The sequence below is a fragment of the Fragaria vesca genome, linkage group LG7 (genome assembly GCF_000184155.1).
Source record: "Fragaria vesca subsp. vesca linkage group LG7, FraVesHawaii_1.0, whole genome shotgun sequence".
NCBI classification, from domain to species: Eukaryota; Viridiplantae; Streptophyta; class Magnoliopsida; order Rosales; family Rosaceae; genus Fragaria; species Fragaria vesca.
In genome coordinates, this window is record NC_020497.1 from 15,174,967 (window position 1) to 15,200,799 (window position 25,833).

The 25,833-nt window shown below is 38.0% G+C and overlaps 4 protein-coding genes across 4 annotated transcripts; 2 read left to right on the forward strand and 2 right to left on the reverse strand.

Moving 5' to 3' along the window:
* Positions 1-1,220: 1,220 nt before the first annotated feature.
* On the reverse strand, positions 1,221-3,889 carry LOC101296610. The gene is made up of 3 exons (XM_004307340.1): positions 3,669-3,889; positions 2,615-3,011; positions 1,221-1,802 (listed from the first exon to the last, which is right to left on the reverse strand). Exons 1-3 carry the CDS (start codon positions 3,832-3,834, stop codon positions 1,514-1,516), a joined length of 852 nt encoding a protein of 283 aa, XP_004307388.1. The 5' UTR covers positions 3,835-3,889; the 3' UTR covers positions 1,221-1,513.
* Positions 3,890-4,637: 748 nt separating this feature from the next.
* On the reverse strand, positions 4,638-10,548 carry LOC101297303 (endoplasmic reticulum metallopeptidase 1-like). Its single transcript, XM_004308742.1, has 13 exons — positions 10,231-10,548; positions 9,920-10,158; positions 9,645-9,801; positions 9,260-9,337; positions 8,604-8,678; positions 8,390-8,509; positions 7,586-7,750; positions 6,898-7,420; positions 6,619-6,775; positions 6,080-6,189; positions 5,835-5,947; positions 5,243-5,591; positions 4,638-5,140 (listed from the first exon to the last, which is right to left on the reverse strand). The coding sequence occupies exons 1-13, from the start codon at positions 10,546-10,548 to the stop codon at positions 4,821-4,823; spliced, it is 2,724 nt and encodes a 907-aa protein (XP_004308790.1). The 3' UTR covers positions 4,638-4,820.
* A 2,024-nt stretch (positions 10,549-12,572) lies between these two features.
* On the forward strand, positions 12,573-13,133 carry LOC101296901 (putative ripening-related protein 2-like). The gene has a single exon (XM_004307341.1). It carries the CDS (start codon positions 12,573-12,575, stop codon positions 13,131-13,133), a length of 561 nt encoding a protein of 186 aa, XP_004307389.1.
* Positions 13,134-22,317: 9,184 nt separating this feature from the next.
* Positions 22,318-25,189, forward strand: LOC101297189 (probable aquaporin PIP2-5-like). The gene is made up of 4 exons (XM_004307342.1): positions 22,318-22,694; positions 22,801-23,096; positions 24,506-24,646; positions 24,743-25,189. Exons 1-4 carry the CDS (start codon positions 22,394-22,396, stop codon positions 24,860-24,862), a joined length of 858 nt encoding a protein of 285 aa, XP_004307390.1. The 5' UTR covers positions 22,318-22,393; the 3' UTR covers positions 24,863-25,189.
* The last annotated feature ends 644 nt before the right edge of the window (positions 25,190-25,833 follow it).

The window sequence follows — 25,833 nt, forward strand, 5'->3', positions numbered from 1 at the left end:
GGGGTGCTGTAAAGGGTGGCTCCGGAGCTACCTAAGGTTTTTTTTTTTCGTTGGAAAAAAAATACTCACGTTATTACATGAATCTCTCCTTATTTTGTGGTACATGCCACCACAAACTATAACAATACTGACTAAGTTAACAACTGACTAGATAAACATCTAACTGAGTAAATATCTATTTTACAGGAACAATAATACAGAAACAATAATATTCTAATTATCCTATAACAGTCAGAAACGGAAACCAGAGTCCTCACTCACTCGATCACTTCACTTGCAATCACAATGGAGAAAGAAAAGTTGATCCGTCTCGATGAGGGCTGGGTCTCCGTCGCCATAAACAGTCTCGATTCTTTTGGCAACGTTAAGGGCTACGACTTCTGGTTTCTCGATCAGGTGTTGCCACACTGCAACAAAAATCAGTTGGCTCACATCGAGAACTCCACCAAAGGTGTCGACCTGACTCCGATCACCGACAAGCTGTGGAAGAACTTCTTCAAGAGAGACTTCGGTGACAGAGCTCTGGATGAGACAATGGAGAAGATGAAGATGAAGAAGGTGAGCTTCAGGTGGTCGGAGCTGTACCAAGCCAAGTCCAGGAGTTTGGAAAAAAAGGAGAAAGAAGTGGGTGAGAGGTTGAAGAAGATGTACGAGAAAGAAGATGCTCGGAAACAAAGCCGACAAGTGAAGGTTCTGGACAAGGTTCCTCCAAGCAATAAGAGAATTGGCGTCATCAACAAAGGGTTGAGCAAAGGGAGGAAAAGCAATCCAATTATGAACAAACTCAAGAAGCAGTATGAAAATAGTTTGGCGAAGAGGAATCTTGATTTTGTGAAGATGAAGAGAACTGCAGTTGCTGCCAGGTGTTCTGATCTCATCAAAGAGCCAAGAATGACTGTACAAGCAATGAACGTCGATTTTTGAAGCATATTGATCAATCTTGCTGGTAGGTTGTAGAGTTGTAGTTATAGAATCTACGATAAACATTTGTTGTTGATTTTTAGAGATGAAAAGAAAAGCCGATCAAAATTGGTTCTTGTTCGTCTCTTTGTTTATGCATGTACAAATCACTTCTGATTCATGAGATATAAAGTTACTTTTTGATGATAATTTGGTGTTTCATTTGGTGTTCTGATTGATAGTTATTCTTTCTGTTGATTATTTTCCAGTTCACTTCTTAATCTTTATGCAATTGTGCACCAATTAAAATGTGAAGATTTGAAGAATATTTGTATCATAACATCGAACCAATTGATTATTACAATCTATTCAGATATAAACCCAATTGGGATGACTTGTGAGTCATGTTCTTGATTTATCATAATCTTGTTGCCAGAGCTGTAAAAAATTAGAGTTCATCCAAACATAAAAATAAAGTGAAGAGTTATCAACAGGGATACATCACAGAGCACTCTTATGCAATGCTCCTTTACTTATGTACAGCCTTTTCTCAAAGCAATCCTACATTTAATGTCTGTTCTCCTTTCTTGTAAAATCTTTACATGTTTCTAGTCTATGATGCAGTAGTGTTGTTCAGAAGCTTCATCATGAAGTTGAATCTAACATCCGGCGCGGTCTTGGGCTGAGGCCAAGTTGCTCCTTCAGGGATCTTAATAGATTTGAAACCCTGACCTTTGTACAGCTTTATAGCTCCCGGATTGTTCAAATCACAATGCAATGCTATGGCACGGCAATCCCAGCTCCTCGCTTGAGCTTCTGCTTTCGCTATTAGCCTTTTCCCAATTCCTCTTCGTCTAAATTTCTCCCGAACAGCAACGTTTGATACATATGCAATACCAGTCCTTCAATTCAAACATTCATTTACAGATATAAGTAAGAATGTATGCTAGATGATTCACTGATAAACAAGAAGCTAGATGACCTATTTATCTTGAGCTTTTCTGCAATGAATGCCTAAAGTCAAAGGGTTATTAGCTATAAATTAAGTAGTTGTTTAGCTCTTGTTTCATTTTTGAAGCTCTGAGGTTGGTCTGTGGTGCTACGTTATCTTCCAGTGTAGCAGATGAATCTAAGACTACACTCTAGATGGCTGCCGAATGTTGAAATCCCAAAAAAAGGTCATGAACTATGTGTGGTCACTTTCAGCTTGAGGCGAAATCACTGATTACAGGTATCTAGATATCCTGCTTAGCTCCTGTTTTGTTTTTGAGGCTCAATATATGGTTGTTCTACGATACTAAGCTATCATTTTCCATGTATCACATAAATCTAAGAAATACTGCTACCCTGGTATACTCGATGGCAAACAATCAAGTTCCATCCAAAGCTCAATTATAATCCTACTAGATGGCTACAAAATGTTAAAGTCTCAAGGTATGGGAAATCGGTTAAGTGGTTTCTTTCAACTAGAGTTCAACTCCAACTGATCACAAGTATCTGCATAACATGCTTAGCTCCTCTTTTGGTGTTTAGGCTCAATGGTTGGTCTCTGGCACTACTTGCCATCATTTCTGATGTATAAATGGATATAAGAACTATGACCACTGGTTTTTTAATGGCTAACAAACAAGTCTCATCCAACCTTAACTGTTACATTAAAGAGATGTTTAATTAGACAAGAAAACTGAAAAACCTCTGGAAGTACAGTGCTCACCTTCTCTGCCGGAGAGGACCCTTTCTAGGAAGAAAATCAGCAACAGTATCCACTGTCAATATTCCAGCCACATACCTCTTACTGAGACTGATCTTCCCATCAAGACCGGCAATCTTGAAATCTTCACTTCCAAAGAGGAAAGTTTCATTATCAGAGTTTCCAATGACTGCTACCAGACAAGTCCTTTTGCAACCACTTGGTAGTGAAAACCCGGCTAGCATTCCCACCAGCCGGTCAACCCTAAGTACAAAATCCAAAGGGAAAGCATATTCAGGGAAGAAAGAGCTGCAATGAGTCTCGGCAACCTCCCAACAGTCCTCTAACCTTGCCTCTCGAACAACAATTTCGGGAGACACGGCTGGAAATAGATCAGCCACTTGACTAGCTCTGCAAACTCCTACACACAAAAACCAGAACCATCCTCAACACACAAATCGTCATGCATATATAATAGACCATCACTTAGTCCCACAATTAACTTGACGTTTGGTGCCATGAGTAGAACTAAAGGGAAACAAAAAAAAAAGGGAGCAAAGTGTTCATGCTAATCAAAGGGGCTGTTTGCAAATGCTAATCTTAATTTCCAGACCAAATAGTTGACTAAAATGCTGAGTGCTTCCTTCAGCCCCTAAATCCTGGGATGTTATAACAGATTGAATACAAGTTTCAAATTACAAAGATCCGGGTTCTTTGCAACTACAAAATCACACCAACAATGGTTATCAACTTATCAATCATCTTTAGATATGGAAACTCATAGTTGAACATGAATGTAACCCAATAAAGTAGTGAACTTGGAGCTGAAATTGACAAAATACCGAAAGGATCTATACAAGTTCCAAACTTCTTAGCAAACACTCAAACTTCAGGTTGTTTGCAAATGCAATAAATGAATCAACACCATAGATGGGTCTCTCAGTAACTCAATAAAGTAGTCAACTTGAAATTGAAAATGACAAAGCACCAAGCTCAAACCCACCCACATACTCAAACATATAATCCAAGCAATCAAAGCAATTAAATATGATAAAGATTGAAAATTGAGAGTACCCACCAGATTTGGAGAAGGAGAAGAGAGAGAAATGATCAGTGGATGAAGAAGCAGAAACCCTAGAAGTGGAAGTGGAAGTGGAAAGAGGGAAGTGGTTTGGTCGTTTAAGGTTGAGAGTGGTGTTGATGGAGGTTGGGGACACTGAGATTCCCAACGGTATGGTCCGCATTTCTTGGACCGTCTTTTTTCTCTCTGTCTATCAAGAATCGGAGATTCTTTGTTTCTCTTATTTTGGAGTTTGCAGTGAATCAGTTATAGTAGGACACACAACTGAGCTTACTGTGTTTTGACTCCAAATTTTAACAGAGTTACCTAACTTTCCACACGTGTGTATTGCTAACTAATTGTACGGTTTGTACCATAATGATTAATGAGAACATAATTTTTTTTTTTTTTTCTCTCCTCAAGTAAATTGCGCTTTGGAAATTTCATAGCACTTCAGATTGAGTGTCGGGAAATGTTTTAATTGTGATCTGTTTATGTATATCTGAGAAAACGAGCTTATTTAACAATCTTACAGCGTTAAAATTTCAATACTCTGAAACACTATAGACGTTTGACTTGATACAATTTAACATATACATCTCGAGATTGTTTTAGTTCAAAACTTTTTTTTTTTTTTTTCTATTTTTTGGGTTGTAAGTTTTCATCTCACGCTACTTAACACCCTCATCCATCTTTTTTAATCTAATCCAGCTGCCTTGAATTAAATTAGAACACATCTTTAGGTTTCATTCAAATTAAACTGGATAATATCTGGACAATAGTCTCTAGTTTCACATAATCTATGAACATATTGTATATAAGCCAAAAGTTTTCAAGGCATGTGGACAATTCTGATCGATAGCTTGAGGTTGCTTCAGAAGAGAACAGTGAGGACCATAAAACTTGTGTATTGGGTAATTGGGGTACAAAAATTCGTGCCTCGTTACACTTGATCGGAAAAGAAATGGGAGCTCTCAAGAACACTTTGAAGTTTGAACTGAGATAATGCTATTGAGTTAAAAGCCATATACCCCAATTTGTAAATCAACTCTGTAATCTGTTTATACATAAAATTTTATTGGTTTCTTGAATTTGATATTTCCTATGTAAAGGTAAAAATAAATGTCTAATGTATATGTTACATTCATGTGGAAAAAAGATTTGAAGGGTCTAAAAATCAACAGGAAGACTACTTAAGAATGCTAAGGTGTAGGGAGACGTCGACTTGCCAAACAGTGAACACCAAGTAGGAAGCTTTGAAAGAACTCTTTCGACTTTCGGTGTTACAATGTCCATATCAGTTCTTAACTTGAGAAGGGGAGCTTGCCCGTCCCTCTTCCCGTCTGCCTTAAGGGTAGAGCTTTTAGTCCAGAAGAGAGTCAGACCAAACGTCCTCGGTGAATTGTTTCCCCCAGCAAACTGAATAACGTGCCAACCATCTGCATTGCTCTTGTCACCAACTGAAACCAACTCCTCAGAGTTTCCAGCATCTGAGATTACAGGTTTGAGTTTTTCAGCTAAAAAAAATGTCATTGTACATCACAGAAAAAGAAATAAGGAGAAACATTGTGCACTAATCAAGTTATCTGTACCTGTGAATGCATAATCCCGTATTTCATTGGTGTTGATGGCAAGAGCCCACCGTATTGAACCCTTTGTGTCGATTATAACTTCTGTTGTTCTTTCAATTCCTTGAGTATCACTCTGGACATGCATTACAGGAATGTCTGCTTCACTCCACCCACTGTCACTGTCATCCTCGGTCCAACATCCATATTTGACTGTAAACGTTACAAAATCAAAGACCTGATCTCGACCACATCTGAAACCTTCCTTAATTTGCTCAACCTCCTTTGTCAATTTTCCCGGAGTTAAAGAAAACAGAGACACATAGGATCGAGGATCTTCAATGCTTCTTGTAGTATCTACAACATGCACAACCTGAGAACCATAATGTGTCAATAACTGAATAAGAGGCAGACTCAAGATAGTGAAGTGAGGTACGTATACTGGATCGCCAATTAATTAGACAAACGAAAAATTCACTGCCCATAGATTTTTAATAAAAGTTTGTAATACACAGAAGAAAGAGCTTCATGTGCATCCAGGTAATGGAAACACAACAATGACATACAAACAGATTTAGGACTTTGGGTGGTAGGGAAAGTGGTAACAGAGACTTACGTTTACAGCTCTTGATGTGTCATTGGTAAATGCTGGTACAGTACCAGATAATACAAGAGCAAGCGAGAGGCCAAACATGGCGCAAGTTGAGAGGATAATCAATCTCTTGGCACCTGGAGAGCAATTGTGCCAACACTACCTAGTTAGCTCAAATCTAAAGGTAACTCAATTATGTCTACTTCATATATATGGCATCATACACTCGTACTCATTAAAGAGCCTCCTACTTTGAGGTAAACAAATACCTGAAAGATGAATGTATGAAAGAAGATACACCAAAGTCAGGCACATGACAGTAGCTACAAAAACAGCAAGTATAACATTTCCCAGCCAATCAGGAGTGCCACCAGGATTCCTGAGAAAAATAAGAGTAACTTTTAAATGTCACAGTTAAGGACTAAAAATGCAGGTTGCTGAATTGGCAGATAGCAACAAATAATACTTATGGAATTCCATTGCAGGCAACGTATCCAAAGACAACAAGGAGCTATTACTCAGAAGGCTTAATTAAAAATCTAGAAGCAGCCCACTTTCATTATTTAGCTTATCAAACAATATATTAGCAATGACAGTAAATTGTTAATAATTACTTTCAACTTATCACATAGATGACTTGATTGTATTCTCTTCTAAAAAGAAGTTCATATGATAGATCACCAATCTGAATGCGGCTTGAAATGCCACCATAAATTTGCAAAGACATTAAACTACAACCCTAATACCCTAAAAGTAAATCAGCCTTGAGAGTTATGTTTAAATATAACTAGAGTACCACATAGTTTACCTATCAAAACGAACCATGCCCCCAATTATTGTGCCAGCCAACCGAATGAATACGCCAGCAGAAAGTATTACTGGTATAGCTAATCCTATCAGCAGGGTTGCAAGTTTCAGAGGCTTAGGTGATCGGGCTGGGCTTAGAGTTGCTTCAAGAAAGCCATCTGGATAGTACTATACACAATTAGTTGAAAGAAAAACCAAGTAGTAATGAACATGCTTCTCTTTAAAGAAATGTTGATTTGACCATGGGTCAGAGGTAAAGTAGTTTTTAACATCAACTCACATGCGAATGCTGGCGGAACCAACCAAGCAAGAGCCAGATAAGATGATCCAATTCTGTAATAGGTTCCCAAACTGAGGAGAATGAGCCATTGAATCGATCCAGCTTTATAGAGCCATCTCTCAGCCTCTAATTTAACCAAATCGGTTCTGATAGCAGGTGACAGCTGTTTCTTCTTGGAGTAAGTGTTTGCCAAATACTTATGAAGAACAAGATAACCCAAATATTGACCAGTTAATGCTCCAAGCAGAGCAGGTGCAGCGAATAACCCAACTACCAGCCATGGGTTTGCGATATATGGCACTGGTGACGATGATATTAGGGGGATGATGAAGGCCACAATAACTGAGAAGCTTAATGCAAATGTCCACATAAGAATAACACTTAAACATGACAAGACCAGTGAAACTGCAGCTGGATAACCACCCATAAGCAATGATGTAGTCCATATAAGAAGTGATTGCGCTATCACTGAATTATAAAGCATTCTGGCGAAGCGTTGTCGGTAGACAATCATGTACCACCCCTGGGATTGTCACAAGAGTCAGAATTACAATGTAAAATGGAACTATCATGGCAGCCGAAGGCCACATACTACAACATCTCAGCAAAAGGGAACAAAAATAATTAAAGAAGAAATGCCAAGGGTAAACAAGACAACATGATAAAGTTTCGGTGAGTCAAAATGTACCAAAATGTCAAAATATATGGCAGCACTCAGGCCTGTTTTATCCTCTTCTTGCATTACATTGGCCTTTGGAAGATAAGAGGATGCAGCAACCCGAAGAAGAAAAGCAAGCATATTTTCTCCAAGATGTTGAAGAGATCCCAATTGAAGAAGCTCAAACTTGTCATTCTGCATATAAGAAAAGTGTAGATAGTAGATAGTAAGTTCAACTTGGATACACCAAGTTAAGTCTGTGCCTTGCGCCTTGGCTGATTGTTAGATGCAGGTAATATTATTGATTAACCTTAATAATCAATCAGGTGGAAAAGCGTTACAATTTATAACCATTCCCATAATCAGAAGAAAATGAAGCTACATACTACATGTAGCCTAACTACTGGATATCCTAGTGATCACTCCCATGAAAATCGAATAACTGCATTGCTTCACATGCTTAGTTGCTTACTCATTCCCCGTGGTCAATAAAAGATATTGACATTATAGCTTCAGTGTTTGAATACATAGCAGTGTAGCACAGATTAGCTAACATGCAATCCTCAAAGATGGGTACATTGAGACAAACTCAAGGGAACTCCCACCCCACCCCCACCCCCACCAATCCTCATTAAGAAGGTACAGCATCAAGGCGATATTACAATAAATAACTCAAATTAATTCTTTGAATAAAAAAACAAAAGAATAATATTGATGTTAAATGATAAATCACATTGCTCTCACAAAAAATCGACTTCGAACTTCCCCAACGAATTATGATAAAGAAAAAAGAACTTTCCAGTTAATATCCCAAAAGAGGGAGAGAAGATAAACCTTTGTGTGGTATACTGCACCGTTTTCTGTGTAAGCAAAGTCAAGCCCCGAAAGGCCAGCTAACTCTTTATAAACTTGGAAGTCTGTTGCAGATTTGATGGCTCCAGAGGAAAATATATCCTGCAGCATAAGATGGAGTATTTTTCCCCTTTAAATACACATAGATTGTCCAAAACAGATATAACAAAATATTATCAAAGGAATAATTGCAAACCTGTCCTATAATGTGGCCAGATGGGTATTTTGCTGCTGCTGCATAATTCTCAATAGCCCAAGGAAGAGGACCAGCCTATCAGATGAAAAAATAATTATAAGGACAATATCACTCCAACAGAGTTTAGAGCAGCATGAGTTGAAAAAAAAAAAAGATGTAAATTTAATAGATGATACATCAGCCTTGTAAGCTATACAATCTAATGAACAGCACAAGTAAATTTCAAGAAGTATCCGGTACTATCATGGACAACCTGAATGACCCATTTGCTCAATATCAGACAATGATGAGGTACCGATGTTAGAGACGATTATAGGTGTTTGTGTTTAAGATGCCGAAATCAAGCACTTGTGGGAAAAGTAAGTTTGCAAATTGTTATCTTTATTTTCCATTAATCTCCTTGTACCCTAATGTCCCAAACTAACAAGAGAAACCCTTTAGAACAAAGTAATATACAAATTACAGAGCGATCGGTGAAACTATAAATCAAGTAATATCATCATATCCTACATATTTTGGAGAGAGAAAGTGAAACCTTGACACACGCTAAATATGACTTAAGTTATAAAGAGGCTATTAAGTGGTGTTCAGAATATCGACCTTATACAGACGTATCTCAATTGCAAGAATAAGTGAATGCTGATCACAAACCTGACCTGGAATATGCCAGACTTCCCTCCGATACCCATGGCCTCCAAATCAATAGCCAGACGAATTGTCTTCCTCCATGGATGCTGCACCAATAAGTTCAAAACAGAAATAAAAATGCTTAGGATCATAGTAACTGATTCATGATCTAAACAACTTTGCCATGTTTTCTGTGTTTCTTAGAACACAAGTAAGAATCAGGCTTTCTAACTCACAGTCAAAAACTACACCACATGATCTCTACAATCTCTCAATCAAATAACATTATCTCAACAATCAAATTTTCTAAGAAATGAAACCGACACAGAATCTCACCATTCAAGTAATTAGTTATACATATCAAGGTACACTACGGCTCAGCTACTAGTGAAGACAAAGAGAGTCGAAATTAACCTGAGTTATAAAGCTATGAGCACCACTTAGGCCCTCCTCCTCCCCGGTATTAAACAAAAATATAACAGCATGCTTAAATCCATGCGCCCACTGCGAAACTCCGCGAGCAAGTTCCAACATCACAGCCACACACGAGCTGCAATCTCCGGCCCCTCCTCTGAAACCAAAACCGTACAATCATGTACCAAACTAAAATGTGCAATCATACTCGAAACAAAGATCATAACTTCAACAAACAAAACCGAAAAGATTGAATAACACAAACAAAAGCTTACGTTGAGAAGACAGTGTCAATGTGAGAAGAGACCAGAACAGCATTGTCCACAGAATCAGCTGCATACTTGGGCGAGACTCTCACCACAATGTGACTCAAATCCGAATACACAAGTGTCTTCCCCTTAAACAATCCACTCACCATTTGATTGGCTCCGGTTTTGGCAACAAACTCATCCACCTCAACCTCAACTTCCCAATGAGCAGTCTTCTTAATCTCCTCCACTTCTGACAACACATACTGAAATCCCAAGTCACAAACCAAAACTCGGAAACAAAACAAAAAAAAACTCAGTGGTTCCTATAGACCAACCTGCAGAGCAAGAGTGATGGCATCAGAGCCAACCGGGTGTGGGCCCAGCTCGGTGAGGGCCCTGACGTGTTTCCGAGCGGAGAACTCGGAGAAGCCACGTTTTCCGGCCTGGTCGGCGGTGAGGGGGACAGGGAGGGACTCGAACTGGTAATGATAAACGCCGTAAGAGGAGTAGATGAGGACGGCGAACAACGTGAGACAGACGAAGGGTGATCGGTGTGGTCTCTGAGGAAGGCATGGGGTGGTGACACTTGGGGTTTCAGTTGGTTGGGGTTGTTGGGGAGGTGAAGAGGAAGATGTCTGGGGCCTCCGTCGCATTGTTGGAGGAGACTTTGGAGTTTGGTTGGGGATAGAAAGTGGAAGTGTGATTGGGTTTTGGATGCAGTCAGTTGCAGAGGTTTGTATTGGAACACTCGGAAAGTCAGCTCCCTTACACGTGTGAAGTGTATGGACGCAACTCGTGTCAGTCCTAAACCGGGTTTGGAGCGGATCCGACCTAATTAGGACGGGTTTATAGCTCGTAAAAGTTTATCTCGAAAAGGAATGAGAATTAAAGATGAAGATATGTGAATTGATCGGGTTTGGAGCGGATCGACTTAAGCCGGATTCGTAGTTGATGTGCCAAATTAACGGATAACAAAAAAATTGGGATTCTACGCTATGTCCATGTGTGTTTTTTCGATGTATTGCTATATACAATGTGTGTTTTTTTTATGTATTGATATGTACATATGTCTCGCATCCTTACATATGTAAGTGAGTGTTCGAACCATGACATTTACAACGGGGATTATAACTTACCAACATGTCGTCACAGTTCAGTGACAAATCTTAAAACTTGCACTCATTTGTTATATTAGACATAAAGAGTAGAAACACTGGTAAGGGATTAGGTTTCCTCCTCTGTGAAAATTATATAAAACCTCTAGAAAAGATCAAGATTAGCCATAAGTATCGGTGAATCACTAGGATGTTAAAGTCCATATGTTTCTTTTTTCCTTACCTCGTGCATAGATATGCATGTCTGTGCTTAACTGCTGACAATACTCTGAAAATGGAGATGCATTTTACATATCTTAAAGCAAGGTGAGTTGTGGTGATTTCATTTTCCCTAGCTAGCTATTGATGAAGCAAATTGCATGTTGATGATTAAAATATCTCATGATCTTGTACAATTTGGTCTGTATTTGTATGTGATGTGTACTAATTGAAGTTACATTTTTCTTCGATTTGTATAGCAAAAGGGAAAACGATTTGGTGGAGGTATAGGATCAATCGAAGACAAGAATCACAAACGCCATGCCATTTTCAGTTTCAGGAATCCAAATCTTTCATTACTCAAATTTCAATTCACGAAGGAACCTAATGATCAAGAGGCCGGTGGGGGAGGTCGATCATTTTGTAGCTTGCGTGGTTTTATCTGGGTTTGATCGTAGTCATCGTACAGGTGAGTCATAGGTTCATACCCGAAACTACTACTATATACCCTAAGAAAATCTGAATATGAAGTTTCTGTATTGATGTCAATAACAGTACAACAATATATACACACAATCAAGATGGTGACATCTGAAAGTAGAGAGCGTATTCAGTGCACCCGGATGCGCCGCGCACCCGTCTATCTCCGCCGTCCATTTGACGCGGATTTTTGACTTTTTCAAAATGGACGGCGGAGATGGACAGGTGCGCGGCGCACCAGGGTGCGCTGTATAATTTTCACTAAAAGTAATGCCTTTTCTTGCCTGTTGAAATTTTGCATGCCTTTTCTTACTTTTCTTGCCTTTTTTACCTTAATTACCCATACAGTAATATAGGTAATTAAGGTTTTGATGAGGTTCCCGTTGGCGCTTTGCTTGCTTCCATGAATAAATGAATTCTCAAATAAAATGAAATTGAACTAGATTAATTACTGTATTTTTTTTTTATTACTGATATTAATTGTAGCAATTTACTTAGTAAAAAGAAATGAGGACACCATTATAGTCTGCAATGGATATGAATCATATGATCATAACTATAGCTTAATAACCAAGGAAAACAACAAAGACATGAATATTCCTGCACAGCTGCACTGCACATATTATTTTACTGAAGCAGGATTCAGCTAGAGACATGTAGTAGGATTTTGTTTTAAAGAAAAATTCAGACCAACAGTCTAAGCCGTTACGTTGAGGGAGTGTCATACAACTGCGTTAGGAAAGTATATGTTGAACTTTTGATTAGTATTTTCTGCTGTTCTGATTGCTATATCTGCTCACCGTTAAATGCTATCATGCATCAAACATCTCTCACAATCGCACAAGCAGAGCAAAGAGCCCTAAGCAAGGAGTAACAGAAAGAAAATGAAGAGCTTCTTCGCAAAGGGGTCTGTTGTAGCCATTCTCCTTTTGGCAATTTTCTTGGTCAGTGAAGCTCAGCAATGCCGTCCTAGTGGAAGAATCAGAGGAAGGAAGCCCCCTCCTGGACAATGTAACAAGGAGGACGACTCTGACTGTTGTAAAGCTGGAAAAATGTACCCAACATACACATGCTCGCCACCTATGTCTGGAAACACCCAAGCCTACCTCACTCTTAACAGCTTCGAAGCAGGAGGTGACGGAGGAGGCCCATCCGAATGTGACGGACAATACCACGATGACAACACTCCAGTTGTGGCATTGTCCACCGGATGGTACAACGGTGGATCAAGGTGCCTTAAGAATATCAAAATTAACGGTAATGGGCAGAGCGTGGTAGCCATGGTCGTGGATGAATGTGACTCTACTGAAGGATGTGATGCAGACCATGATTACCAGCCTCCTTGTCCTAACAACATCGTTGATGCCTCCAAGGCTGTTTGGAAAGCCTTAGGTGTGTCTGAGGACAATTGGGGCGGCTTAGATATCACTTGGTCCGACGCTTAGTAACATGCCTATGAAGCTTGTTGCACTTGCTGTATTGTGTTATGTATGTGTCGTACGTAATGTGTTCTAGCAGTTGTATAATGTAAAACTTCAGTATATACAAATCATACATGTTCTTTTGTTATCTTTTGTCCTGTCCTGTTTGGCTATTTCCGATTGGTATCTATTTGCAAATGTTTCTTATCCATCCCGTATGATGGCATCAGTACATATTAAGCATAAGCACCTTGGTTCATCAAGAACGTTGCCACTATTCATAGATACAAGAATCACTCTACGAGTCTACAGAGTACAGACAGATGAAGGTAAGTGAAATAATGAATGCCAAACGTCAAACTACGTACATCTCGATTTAACTAAAAGGAATATGAATACATCTAGATTCTATCATGACCAGATAAATGAAGTTAGAATTAACAAGCCCAGAATCAGCTGGCTTCTGTTTTCCTCACTGGTGCTTCAACAAAGCAAATGTCACATTAGATTAAAATAAAACAAGAACAATGCCTTGCTAAGTATGGTACTATAGTATCACACAATAACATCAGCATCCAGTCTTCCATACTAACAATGAGTTATATTCTAGGAAAACATAATTTACACACAATCAAGATCCTGTAAACATTCATGGACAAAATATATGTAATCACCGATCCACTATTCTAATGCTTGAATACATAATAGCAGATCACTTTTTTCCTTTAATATACCCCCTTCTATGTGCTCTTCAGATCATCCTAAAAGTGCCTCCTAAGATAAGAATATGCTAGAGTACTGCTAGCTTAAGGCTCATGATTGTGTTTATAGAAGACAGCCTTCTTGGTGCCTCGAACTAAATTGGTGTGTGATATGTAAATACACTGCAGAAACTTGCAGATCATCATGTGCTCTTTGAATGACCTTATGGCAGAAATTATCAATGGAGCATGGAGGATAATATAAAATTAGTTTTTTTTTCAGCTTCTAGCTTGGAGGGCCTTAATGTGTTAGAGCTATAAGATTCTTTGGAGGAAGAAAGAAGAAAAGGTGTTGGAAGCTTAGAAGCTCAATTGCAATGTGTTGGTGGTGTAGATGAAAATGAATAAGTGAATCATTTGAGGAAGGTACGAGTAAGGAGATAAAAGCTGGTGGAATAAGTTCAATACTTGGCTTCGCTTTGGACATCACATCAGATTCTTCTGATCCTAGAGCCTTAGAGATAGTTCTTTGCATGCTATATTGTTGGACCAGAGGGCAGTTGTCTCCTAGTTCTCTGTGTCTTGTGACCTCTAATAGCAGTCTCCTGCTCTCCCTTCTTTGCATTCTTCTCCTTTGTGTTTATCAACAAATTATTTCTTATCAAAACTTAGGTTCAAAAATACTCGGCTGGTGTATTGGTATAGATTTGGATTCTGCTAGCTAGATAGTACAATTAGGTTGAGTGGTTTGTTTCATTGAATCATGGTTGTTGATTCAATTTGGCCAGCGCTGCTTTACTGTACCTGCGATGGAAATTCTAGGGCTCTAGGCATTAGCCTTGGCTTATTTGCACAACTATATATAGTGTCATTAGTGTGCGGCAATGTGGCTCTACATCATTGTTGGTGTAAGGGAGGATGCAGTCACCGAGCAGTTCATTGTATGCGATTCTTAATGGAACAACTTGTATCAACCGATTTCGGTCCTACTATTCTATATTGGTTGGCCTAATTCATTCCAGAAGAAAAGAACTTGTAGTTTCATCGTGAATTATGATTTGCTGTTCACAGTGATTAGTATTTGTTAAGCTAATTCATAGTTTCTGTATATGTATATACATGTTAAGTGCACAGCTCGGTTATCTATCTCACTATCTGCAGGAATTCCTGTGGCATTGGCCGGTTGCTATTCAGCTAGCTAGTGATGATGTGATATCCCCTTTCTGGCATCAAGTACTTTTCGTATTTGAAAGTGTTCCAACATGCTTGATAATGTCTAATTGAAATATAGGATCATTGTCTTCATGCTGATTGTTGAAGTCATCGATTTTTAAACAACAGTCGACATTGCTCCAAGACCTGAGATGCCTCTCAGAGATTCTCCGTCTCACTTTTATGTCTTTTTAGCCTATAAACTTCATGTTTATATTAAACTCGTGTACTGAAACTAAAACAGGAATAGAAAAGATGGATGGCGCAATCTTGGAGAATCCAAACATATGAACAATAATGATTTTCCGAGAGAAGTCTTGGTTTTCTTGTCTGGAAAATGGTATCCAAATGTGCATTTTGTTTTGATTACAAGATGCCTTTGATTTCTATAGAAGCACAGGTGCAGAGGTGTTGTGGATATTTTCTTTTTCTACTTTCGCTCATGTGCTTTTTATTTCATCATTTTTAGGAATCAATACATGAAAAAAACAGCTCAATAGGGAGCATCAACATGCGAATGGAGCCAACCAACTAAACCTGAACCTGATGTGTCCATCCTCCTAACATGAAACCTTGCAAGATTGAGCTTCAGAAACTTTAAGGTCAATAGTAATGCACCAATGTTACAAGCAATGGAAACTGGTTTCTCTTCTCGAATGCAACTTGCTTATTTTCAAGTGTGGTTCAAGTTTCCATCGCTATATTGTTTCCCCGTTTCACTTCCATTGCTGTATTCTATGGAGATACCCTCATTACAGAATGTACATTGTTTGCATTGGAATTTCTGTATAGTCCATATGCTACAAAAGACATGCACTTTTCCTCTGTCTTCATACTTTGCTAATAATTAGTATTCACTGTTACTTGGTAAAAGGTATACAATTTCTTGTGAACTCGATCAATCATGCTTGTTGAAATTCAGTATGGTGTTTGGCCTTTTCATTTCATCATTGATTTGATTTTGCTGGCATAAGACAATGTTACTGACGTGTTGGACCAACTGCCTCGGTTGAATGACTGGAACAATGGACTGAAGGGATTCAGAGACTTGTATGATAATGGTTTTGTATTACTGCAGCAACATGATTTTGTATTGTGTTTTTCTGGTACATAGGTCTTGTGTTTTGTCTTCTGTAAAAATCTGTGTGGATATTGTACGTTCTTCTCAATATGTTTTGGAAGTCCTGGTTCTAAATGGGGACCGTGAATCTCTGCGGGGAGGGAGCTTTTCCTTCACATCTGATAGTGAAAACAGAAATGTCAGATACTAAGTAATCATGCACTACTTGCTGAATTTCAATACCCTGCAACATACAAAGCTTGGCTGCAAAGATTTCGTAACTCTTGTGATTAAGAGCATATTCTACAACTTCGGAAACTATAATTCGAATCCCATTTTCCCTCTTCACCTCTTTTTAACGAACGCACATTGTGTTCTGAATAATTTACAAAATAAATTTGATCACTCACGTATCTTTTATACACAAAAAGTTGTTACCAATATTTATCTTGCTGTATAAAAATAAGATAAAATCCATAAACCTTCATCTCTCAATAATGAAGATGCCGACAGTTGCCAGAAACTTCTTAATGTTTTTATTGATCTGCACATTGCATGCATGTCAATTGATTTCTGAAATCAACTTTGATGTTTGTTTATGATGTGACTCATGTGGTGATGAAGCAATTGGCTACTGTCTTTGTAGTCAAAATTCTCCCTGGACTCTCTTTCTTTGGCTGGACATGTTCTGCTTTTGAATTCTGGTCTTGGCCTTCAGGTCTTGTGGTTCATGTTCTTCCAGTAAAGCAGCATTAGTTTGTTCCACCAATTCATGATCAACCTCTTAGCTATCCTTTAACTAAAATTCATGTGAAAACTGTCTCTGTATTCCAGCTTTGTTTGGGTTTGATCAACATGTTATACTAAAGTTGCAGATGCTATTTCTATACCTATACATGTCATAATCTTGCATTAGAAAAATGAGTATGATTTTTAACTAACCAATTGCTAAGATAGCTCTTTCTAATTCCATGATCACCACAAAGAGAGAAGGCCAAATATAGAATCCATCAAGTGGTCCTAAACTCCAATGTTCAATTCATTAGTAGTGGGAGAAATCATAGGATTGAGTACTTCCCTTTTTAATTTCCATATTTCATGCAGCACATCTAAACCTTTGATTTGGTGTCCCACAACGTTTAGTATAGTGCTGCCCTTTTGGACTTTGTAGATGGAAGTATATATGCCTTTGATTATTCTAGAACTGCCCCTTTGGCTTTTGCTTGTTATAGCTTTTTTTTTTTTTTTTTTTTTTTTTTGAAAATAGAATGTGGATTTTGCTTGTATAGCTTGCTTTCATGAGAATGGATTTCCTAATTCCTATATACAAGTCTCTTCATGATTAGATTGAAATACAAATGGTAATCTACTGATGGCTACTGTATATGATGCTTCAAATTTGATAAAGATCTAACATTTGCTCGAACAATAAATTTAAGTATATCTATTTTAGATACTTCTTATTACGAGCGTCTCTTTGTTTCATGATTTACTCGAAATTCAAATATCATTTCATCAACGATTTCATGTGTTGTTGTGAACAAAATCCTTTTGTACCAGGGAACCTATGGTATGATGATATTGCTGGTTCAGTTTTGTGAAAGAATCTAACAATCCTGTCAAAGAAAGGACATCAAATTTTATTTCTTAGTGTGAGAGATCAGTTTGTACAAGCATTTACTGACTTAAACCTAACCATAAATGTCATTGTACAATCTACTCCTTGCTACTTAGAATAGACTTAGACGGGTTGGATAAGACTTTTTGCTATCTATGTCTCAATACTTGTTATAGCTAGTTTACGTAACGTGTCTAATTAGCTATTGATTTCATGGAGATTGTTGAACATCAATTGTTTAATTTCCCTGTTTATTTCGAGCAGCACTTGTTTCATGATTCACTCGAAATACTCTTGATGTGATGTAGCAAACAAAATGTTAATAGTAATCGAAAAAATGTACTTAATTAGAAACTTATAATGTGATATGATATGATATGTTGGTATTGCCGGTTTGAGAGAGGTCGAATGACATCACATGTTCATCCTATTGTGCAAGATCAGTTAGTGACCTGTTTATACAAGCAATTATTGACTTAAACCTACCCATTATGTCATTGTACAATTTATTCCTTACTACTAGTTGTATCAGACTTAGAAGGATTGGATTTGACATTATAATCGACATTAGAGATGTTATTATCTGTGACTTGAGACTAGTTAAAACTCACGAAACATGATAAATTATTGATTAATCGAGTTTATTATTTCATGAGCGTTCAATCATAATTCAAGTTTGAATAACTCATTTTATGTCAATACTGTATAGTGATTATTTTGTGAACGAACAAACAACTTTATTCATTTTTTTCAATGTTAAATAAGTAAAGAAAGATCTTGTTCCGGTTTTTATTTTTCGGATCGTTGTTATTTCCACAACATTAGATAAGTCGTTATTTATTTAATGTAGGATAATTCGACATTTTTGTCATTAATAGAAACCACCTAGCCATGACAAAAGTGGATGAAATCGGACGGCTGATGGGGAATGTTTGAACATGTAGTGAGAGGAAGGTGGTCACAGCAAATAATTTCCTCTCACTTTCAAGAAAATTTGGGCTGTGACGTCCGTGACGCAAATGATTGGGAATAGACGGTGGCCGCAATACCTGGCCGGCGATGATTGGTTGGTGACTTGCTTAAAATAAACAGTGGGCGGTCGACCATGACGGTCATTTTGGTCGGTCATCACTCATATCACCTTGTAAACGTGATTTTTGGTGCTCTTTTCATCATTGTTATTTAGAAACAAGAAGCATGAACAACGATGGCCTTATGATTATGTTTGCTAACCAAGAAAGAATATGTGTTATATTGGAAAAAAAGGAAACGAGGGACGTTAGTGTTGAAATGGTCTTTGGTTGTTTTAGTCTTTAGGGTTTAGGACAAAAGCTTGTTTATTGGTATTGAACCACAGCCCCAACCTAAGGGAACGGCAATCAGTAGAAGCTTACCTAAATCAATTAGATGCTCAAGTGGTAATGAGAGGTGGGGGTGAAGATAGGTAGGTCCAAGGACAAAAATTAAGTAACAAAAACCGACCTCAACTTATGTTAAGTTCATTATTTGGATGTCCCGATGTTGACAATTAACATGATGTTGACAATTAACATCATGAGTACGTGTTTCATAGTCAATCACGAAATATGAATTATTGATTATTATTATTATTATTATTATTATTATTATTATGTTGATCTTCTTTTTATTCAATCGTTAAGGATCTTTGGAATAATTAGCTAGAACTTTAACAACTGAAAATGTAAAAAATTCATTAGAAAAAAAAAGTCGAAACATTATAGTTTAAACTAAGATGATCGAAATTACTCACAAATCACAATGTTTATAAAAGTCTTCACTTGGAATAGGTCGTAACAATTATTCTTCACAAATAATAGTGACATTATGGTATAGAGAAATTTCAATAATAAAAAGCCTCGAGTCCTTGACAATGTTTATTATAATCCGACATGGTGTGCCATGTCTAAAACTATCAAATCATGCAAATACCACATTTTATTTAAATCGTCGTGTCACTCGTGTGCATGGTACGCATCAATTGATAAACATAATTTTAACACCGTAGTCTCACATGAACAATAAGTAATTAATACTCAAAATCGGTGTAAGTTCTAGCTACGGTGTCGTTTCACCAAATTAAACAGTACAAATGTTTTTCGATAGAAAATGCAACCTGATCGATTCAATTGTTTCATGGTGGAGGAAGAGTTCAGGTTCTCCAACTCTCTATAGAGTTCAAAGTCATACTAAATATATAAGAGAACTTGAGCAATATTTAGCATCTATAGTTGGTAAAGACTAAAGAGAACCCAAAACAAGTTTGTTAGTTGTAAGAACAAGCAAGAAACATCAATTGCTGTCACAACCCAAAATGAGATATTAGAAGAACCTTCACAACTCATCCTATAATGGCTTCGCTGGTAAACCGACCATATGAGGTGTCACTGTCCCATTCGTTTTAGAAATTCCACGGAAGCTTATCTTTTAATTAAACTTCAATAATTGAAAATATCATCACCTTCATTAATTTTATTATTTCTGGAAATTCGCTGCTTCTGGTAACATGGGAGAACGGGAGATTCCCTCTAGTGATTACCTACCAGAAAGAATCAGCTCCACTCCACAACCTCAAGCTCATGACTCATGAATTTATTTGTATATAGTTTATCAAAAATGTGCTACTTATAGGGTGTTGTTTTAATCAAAGTCTAATCTCTTACATTAATTTTCTTTATGATTAAAATTGCAACTACACAAAAGCTTATCTTGTTAGTTTTTCATAAGCTTCATCAATTTTTTAATTTTCTTCTAGCGTTTTGTTTTCTATTTTAACTTGTTTATTCTCTTTTTGTTATAAAATAGTATGAATCATTATAAATTTTATAATTTTACTTCTTACTTTCATAATATAGTCCGTACGTACCTACTTAAGTAGTAGTTATATATATATATATATATATATATATATATATATATATAATTGCTAAACAATACAACGTTGTTTCGAAATTGGATCCAAATTTCCTCTTGAACATCATGAAAAGTCGAACACATTCAAGAACAATCTTGAATCTGGTAACCCTACAAAACCCTACTCCATCAACAAAGATTAGGACACAACAATGGAGGGTACGAGACAGTTTCCAAAAACATATATCCAATCAAGCAAGATATAGAGTACTCTCCCTTTCTCGTTAAAACATACTCATTTTCGCTTCTGCTATCTCCATTATGAAGCTTTGTAATGTTACTGGTAACGCAATAATGGTTCATCATAGTAAATCAATAACCCCAAAAACTACGTCGTATCGACGTCCCCACCTTCCTTCCCGCGCAGCCCTTTCTTAACGTTACAGAAACCGCCAAGCCATCTCAGACCACCCATTATTTCTCTCTCTCTGGTCTAATCAGCCGGTTTCCCGGTGACAGCAACCATGTGATCTTGCCCCCGAACTTCAAAGCCTGGATCACATCCCACCACGTGTCCTCATCGTTTTCCGGCCGACCAATGTAACCCCGCCCCGTCGGCCTTGATTTCCAAACCTCATGCGGGCTAGGTAGCTAGCTAAGCTAGTAGGACTGTGCTTGACTTATGTAGTAGCTAGTAGCTGCTGGCATTTACATGCGTGTGGGGTGGTGGGTCTGAGACTTTGAGAGTGTCTGTCTGAGAGTCTGAGCCTTGAGATCAGAGCAGGGCTGAGTCACTGAGTTGTGGTCTGGAGCCTCTGACTAGGTTTGTTGGCCAATTGGGGTGACTCACTCGTAACTATTCACTGCGTCATTCTTGGTAACTGGGTTCAGTCATTTTTCACGTGCAGCTTCAGGCTGCAGCACTGGACCAGTTTTCACCGGAATTTCGGCACTCATTTTGAACTTTAGATGCCGTTGTAGGCTGGGTAACTTCGAAGTTTCAATACCATGAAGATTATTGAACATTATTGAATGTAAGTTAAATTAGTTCTTGAGCTGTATGCGATAACAATCAAGCCGATTGTCACATCGAACGCTTATGTTTTGTGGATTGTTCTTGAACTCTCAATTTTACTTGAGAAACTTATAGATTCTTATATATTACGCATGCATGTTGTGATTATAACTCGATCAAGTAGTCGACATCTCTAGTCCCGTCATCGTTTTGTATCCATTGCTAATTAAAATCAAAAGAGCAAAAAAGTCCATATATATACACGAAGCATGTGATGATAGATTGTGAAAAATGTTGCCGTTGTTATTAATCAAACTTCCAAAGTCATTTTTAGACGTTAGACCTTACTAATTTGGCAGATTCGACAATACTTGTTCTACAGTTAAGCTAAGAAAATGAGATTTCCAATTCAAATTTGGTAACCTAGACAATGATGCCGGAAGCTTTATTTCCTAACCTAGAATTGGAGGTAGTGGTGAGTAAGTGGGACGCAGAAGGAGGTAAGAGCAAGTTGAAGGGTGAGTGGGAAGAGGTCAGGTGGTGTAGTGTAGTGTAGTGTAGGCGTGGTTAAAAGTCATGGCGTAGTCGGTGAAACTCTGAAAGCGATCGAACCAAAACAAAAAAAATACTTGAAAAAAAGAAGAAACAAAACTCAAAATAGTAATGGTGGCATGGTGGGTCGTTCTCTTCACTCTTCCGTCTGTTTATATAACCCCACTTCTCCTCACTCTCTCCCACACCCAAAACCAAAGCTCTATCTTCATCTTCTTCTTCTCTGAAACTCTGTGCTTTCTTGTTTAAGCTTTAATGGCGAAAGACGTTGAAGTTGCCGAGAGGGGTTCCTTCTCAGCCAAGGACTACCAGGACCCTCCTCCAGCTCCGCTCTTCGACTCAGTTGAGCTGACCAAATGGTCGTTTTACAGAGCTGTCATAGCTGAGTTCATTGCTACTCTTCTGTTTCTCTACATCACTGTGCTGACTGTGATCGGGTACAAGTCCCAAATCGACCTCGGCGGCGACGCTTGCGGCGGAGTTGGGATTCTTGGTATTGCCTGGGCCTTTGGAGGCATGATCTTCATCCTTGTTTACTGCACTGCCGGAATCTCAGGTACTTCAACTGTTTCTGTACTTCAACGGTTTCTGTACTTGAACAGTTTAGTTCTTGTGTTCTAGCTTTTGTGTTTATGTGGTTGTGTTTGGCTGAAATGTTGCAGGGGGTCACATTAACCCAGCTGTGACTTTTGGACTGTTCTTGGCTCGGAAGGTGTCGTTGGTCCGAGCTGTGATGTATATTGTTGCTCAGAGTTTGGGTGCCATAGCCGGAGTTGGGCTAGTCAAGGCTTTCCAGAAGTCTTACTACACCAAGTATGGTGGAGGAGCCAATGAGCTTGCTGAAGGGTACAGCACCGGAGTTGGATTGGCTGCTGAGATTATTGGAACCTTTGTCCTGGTTTACACTGTGTTCTCTGCTACTGACCCAAAGAGGAGTGCAAGAGATTCCCATGTTCCGGTACAAAGCTTAAACCTTTTAGCTCTTATATTATCCTGTTCTTTGCAATTAGTTTATGGATTCTTGATTAGGTTTATTAGAAAATTGAGGATCAGAATAGGAAACAGGATAAGAAAGAACTTTGGATCCACAAACATGTTCTTGGAATTTTGGTTTCTGTTCTTGAACTCATTTTAATATTGTGAATTTGGTTGTGTGTTGGGATGTGCTGGTTTAAACACATGGAAATTTTAAATTGTTCCTAAAAATGCATTCTTTTCTTTATGTATTGGACTAAAACATGTTTCCTTGAAATTTCAAGGGATGTTTCATTGTGTAGGAAGCAGAATGCATATTAGATTATATCTGTGATTCTGTATGTTCATGCATTATTTATTTGCTACAAGGACTTTAAGCATTAATAATTGGGAACCAAGAGCTTGTATTTTTCATTAACTTAGTTGGGAGAAAATATGCACCAACCAATGGCTGTGAATTGATTACTCAAATGCGTTATTTTTCTTCAATTTAATCTAGGAGAAAAGTGGATACCTATTTATTATTGTATCTCAGTTGATGGTGAGGAAGTTGACCCCAAACACACCAGTAGTAATGATGTATTTTGAATCCACTAGGTTGCATAAGATACATGAATCCTCATCAAGGATCAAGTTTTAGATGGTGCCTTGAAATGTTTAGAAAAACTCATTTTTCCTGAAAGGGAATCCAAGTAAAAAAAGCCAAAGAAAAAGTAACATTATTTAGGAATTACATGTCCCAAAATGAGTAATTGAGTATGATGAGAATATGCGCTGGCTGTTGGCTTTTGTGTTTAGCAGCATCATGCAGTAGATTCTAAAGTTCACCTAGTTTCGTTTGCTTTCAGAAAGTTGATTCTTCTTTCCCATTTCCATTTCCCCCAACTTGTATTTTTCTTATCCTTTCATCTTGATGTGCTCAGCCTTCTTTGAGCATTGCCAACCATGATCCATGTCGTGACTGAATGGTCTTGGTGACTAAGTTGTCTTAGTGTCAAACTACAGGTCCTTTATAATAGTTGTATTTCCTCCAAAAGAGCCTAAAGACGAATCTCTTTTGTGTTAAATCAAATCATATTTGTTTCATGTGTAACAGTTTATGTAAATTATTCACAAAAAGTTCATATAGATCCCTATTCCCACATGCTATGCCACCTCCTAATCTCGTGAAGAGTCCCCAGTGAATGAAAGTTGCCTACTTTTGTTTCTATTAGTGTCCTTTTGCTGGTTTTAGTACCAGCTCTGATTTGACAGAACGAATGTTATGCATCCACTTGGGTTTTCTATAATGTGAAAGGGGCCTGTACTGTATGTAATGTTCATAGCTCTTTTATCAGAAATGATTCTCATCTGGTTTTGATGCTAAACTTGTGTACTGTCCTGTATTTGTAGGTTTTGGCACCACTTCCAATTGGGTTTGCTGTGTTCATGGTTCACTTGGCCACCATCCCAATCACCGGCACTGGTATCAACCCTGCAAGAAGTCTTGGAGCTGCAGTAATCTACGACAAGAAGAAAGCTTGGGATGACCAAGTATGTATTATTATGAATCACTCTTAGTCTGTTAATGAATCATTTCATTATAACGGTGCAATGTATACCTTACATTCTTTCCATTTTGTTTTGCAGTGGATCTTCTGGGTTGGACCCTTCATCGGTGCCGCAATTGCAGCCTTCTACCACCAATTCATCTTGAGAGCAGGAGCTGTTAAAGCGCTCGGGTCATTCAGGAGCAACCCCCATAATTGAACATTTTCAGAGTCACAATGAAAGATGTTGCTTCCACTTCATCATGGTTTCAGGCCTTTCAGGTTGGGAAACAATGAAGAAGAGTCTATGCACTTTGGAAAGAATAACGGGGTAGTACTTGTGGTAGCTAGCTTATTATGCTTGTGTATGGAGGTTAAATTTCTTTTCCTGGTATCTCAATTTGGTCCAGTAGAGGGATTGAGTGAGCCTTTGAATTGTAGATATAATCAGGGTGGAGAAGGGGGAGCTTTTTGTGTACCCCTGATGTTTGTTTAAGCACTTTCCTTTCAATCTACTTTCAATGTTATTGTCATCAGTCTTTCTCCATGATTCTTCTTTATGGCTATTATTATGCTTTCAAGGAAAGTTTATAACTATGGGGTCAGTTTGGATTTGAATTCATGGTGGTTAGGCTATTTTGGTCCCAGAAAAGTACACCACAACCACGATAAAGTGTTGCAATTGGGACCCTAACGGCCTAACTATAGGGAGAGTTTGCTCTGTAATATTTTTGTTGTCACACATTTCTAAAGAACATGTTCTGAACAAAAACCTCAATAAGGCCAAATTCTACTACAGCTAGAGGTACACAAAGCAACATATGGAACATAATCTTGCAAATCAGTAGGGCAAAATCTTCGAAATTTGTATATATAGTGACCCGTAGATGTGTGGTATGAAACAATCAGCTTACTTGATTTGGTTGATCAGCTGAAATAAATCCTACATGGAAGAACTAGGCAATGAGAGTACAGGAACTCAGGAAGTAAGTAGCTTATAAATCTCATCAAGGTGAATGCATTTGTAACTTGTAGTTGAAGTTCATTAACTCAATTTCTGAGAGCCTGAGAGCTATCTTTTGTATTCACAACTTGGGGTCAAAGCTAGCTGATTATGGATAGATCCAGATCTCCTACCTCTTCGAAATAAAAGATTCCGATAACATGTTAGAAAATCATATATCAGTGCAT

Excerpts from the sequence above, each read along its gene's own strand:
- LOC101296610 (XM_004307340.1), bottom strand. The coding sequence starts at position 3,834 with ATGCGGACCATACCGTTGGGAATCTCAGTGTCCCCAACCTCCATCAAC. Across the intron at positions 3,012-3,668 it reads CTTCTCCTTCTCCAAATCTG|GAGTTTGCAGAGCTAGTCAA; the intron begins GTGGGTACTCTC and ends TTTTGTGTGTAG. Across the intron at positions 1,803-2,614 it reads GGTCCTCTCCGGCAGAGAAG|GACTGGTATTGCATATGTAT; the intron begins GTGAGCACTGTA and ends TTTGAATTGAAG.
- LOC101297303 (XM_004308742.1), bottom strand. The coding sequence starts at position 10,548 with ATGCGACGGAGGCCCCAGACATCTTCCTCTTCACCTCCCCAACAACCC. Across the intron at positions 9,338-9,644 it reads CTCATAGCTTTATAACTCAG|CATCCATGGAGGAAGACAAT; the intron begins GTTAATTTCGAC and ends TTATTGGTGCAG. Across the intron at positions 6,190-6,618 it reads GGCATGGTTCGTTTTGATAG|GAATCCTGGTGGCACTCCTG; the intron begins GTAAACTATGTG and ends TATTTTTCTCAG.
- LOC101296901 (XM_004307341.1), top strand. The coding sequence starts at position 12,573 with ATGAAGAGCTTCTTCGCAAAGGGGTCTGTTGTAGCCATTCTCCTTTTG.
- LOC101297189 (XM_004307342.1), top strand. The coding sequence starts at position 22,394 with ATGGCGAAAGACGTTGAAGTTGCCGAGAGGGGTTCCTTCTCAGCCAAG. Across the intron at positions 22,695-22,800 it reads CTGCACTGCCGGAATCTCAG|GGGGTCACATTAACCCAGCT; the intron begins GTACTTCAACTG and ends GAAATGTTGCAG. Across the intron at positions 24,647-24,742 it reads AGAAAGCTTGGGATGACCAA|TGGATCTTCTGGGTTGGACC; the intron begins GTATGTATTATT and ends TTTGTTTTGCAG.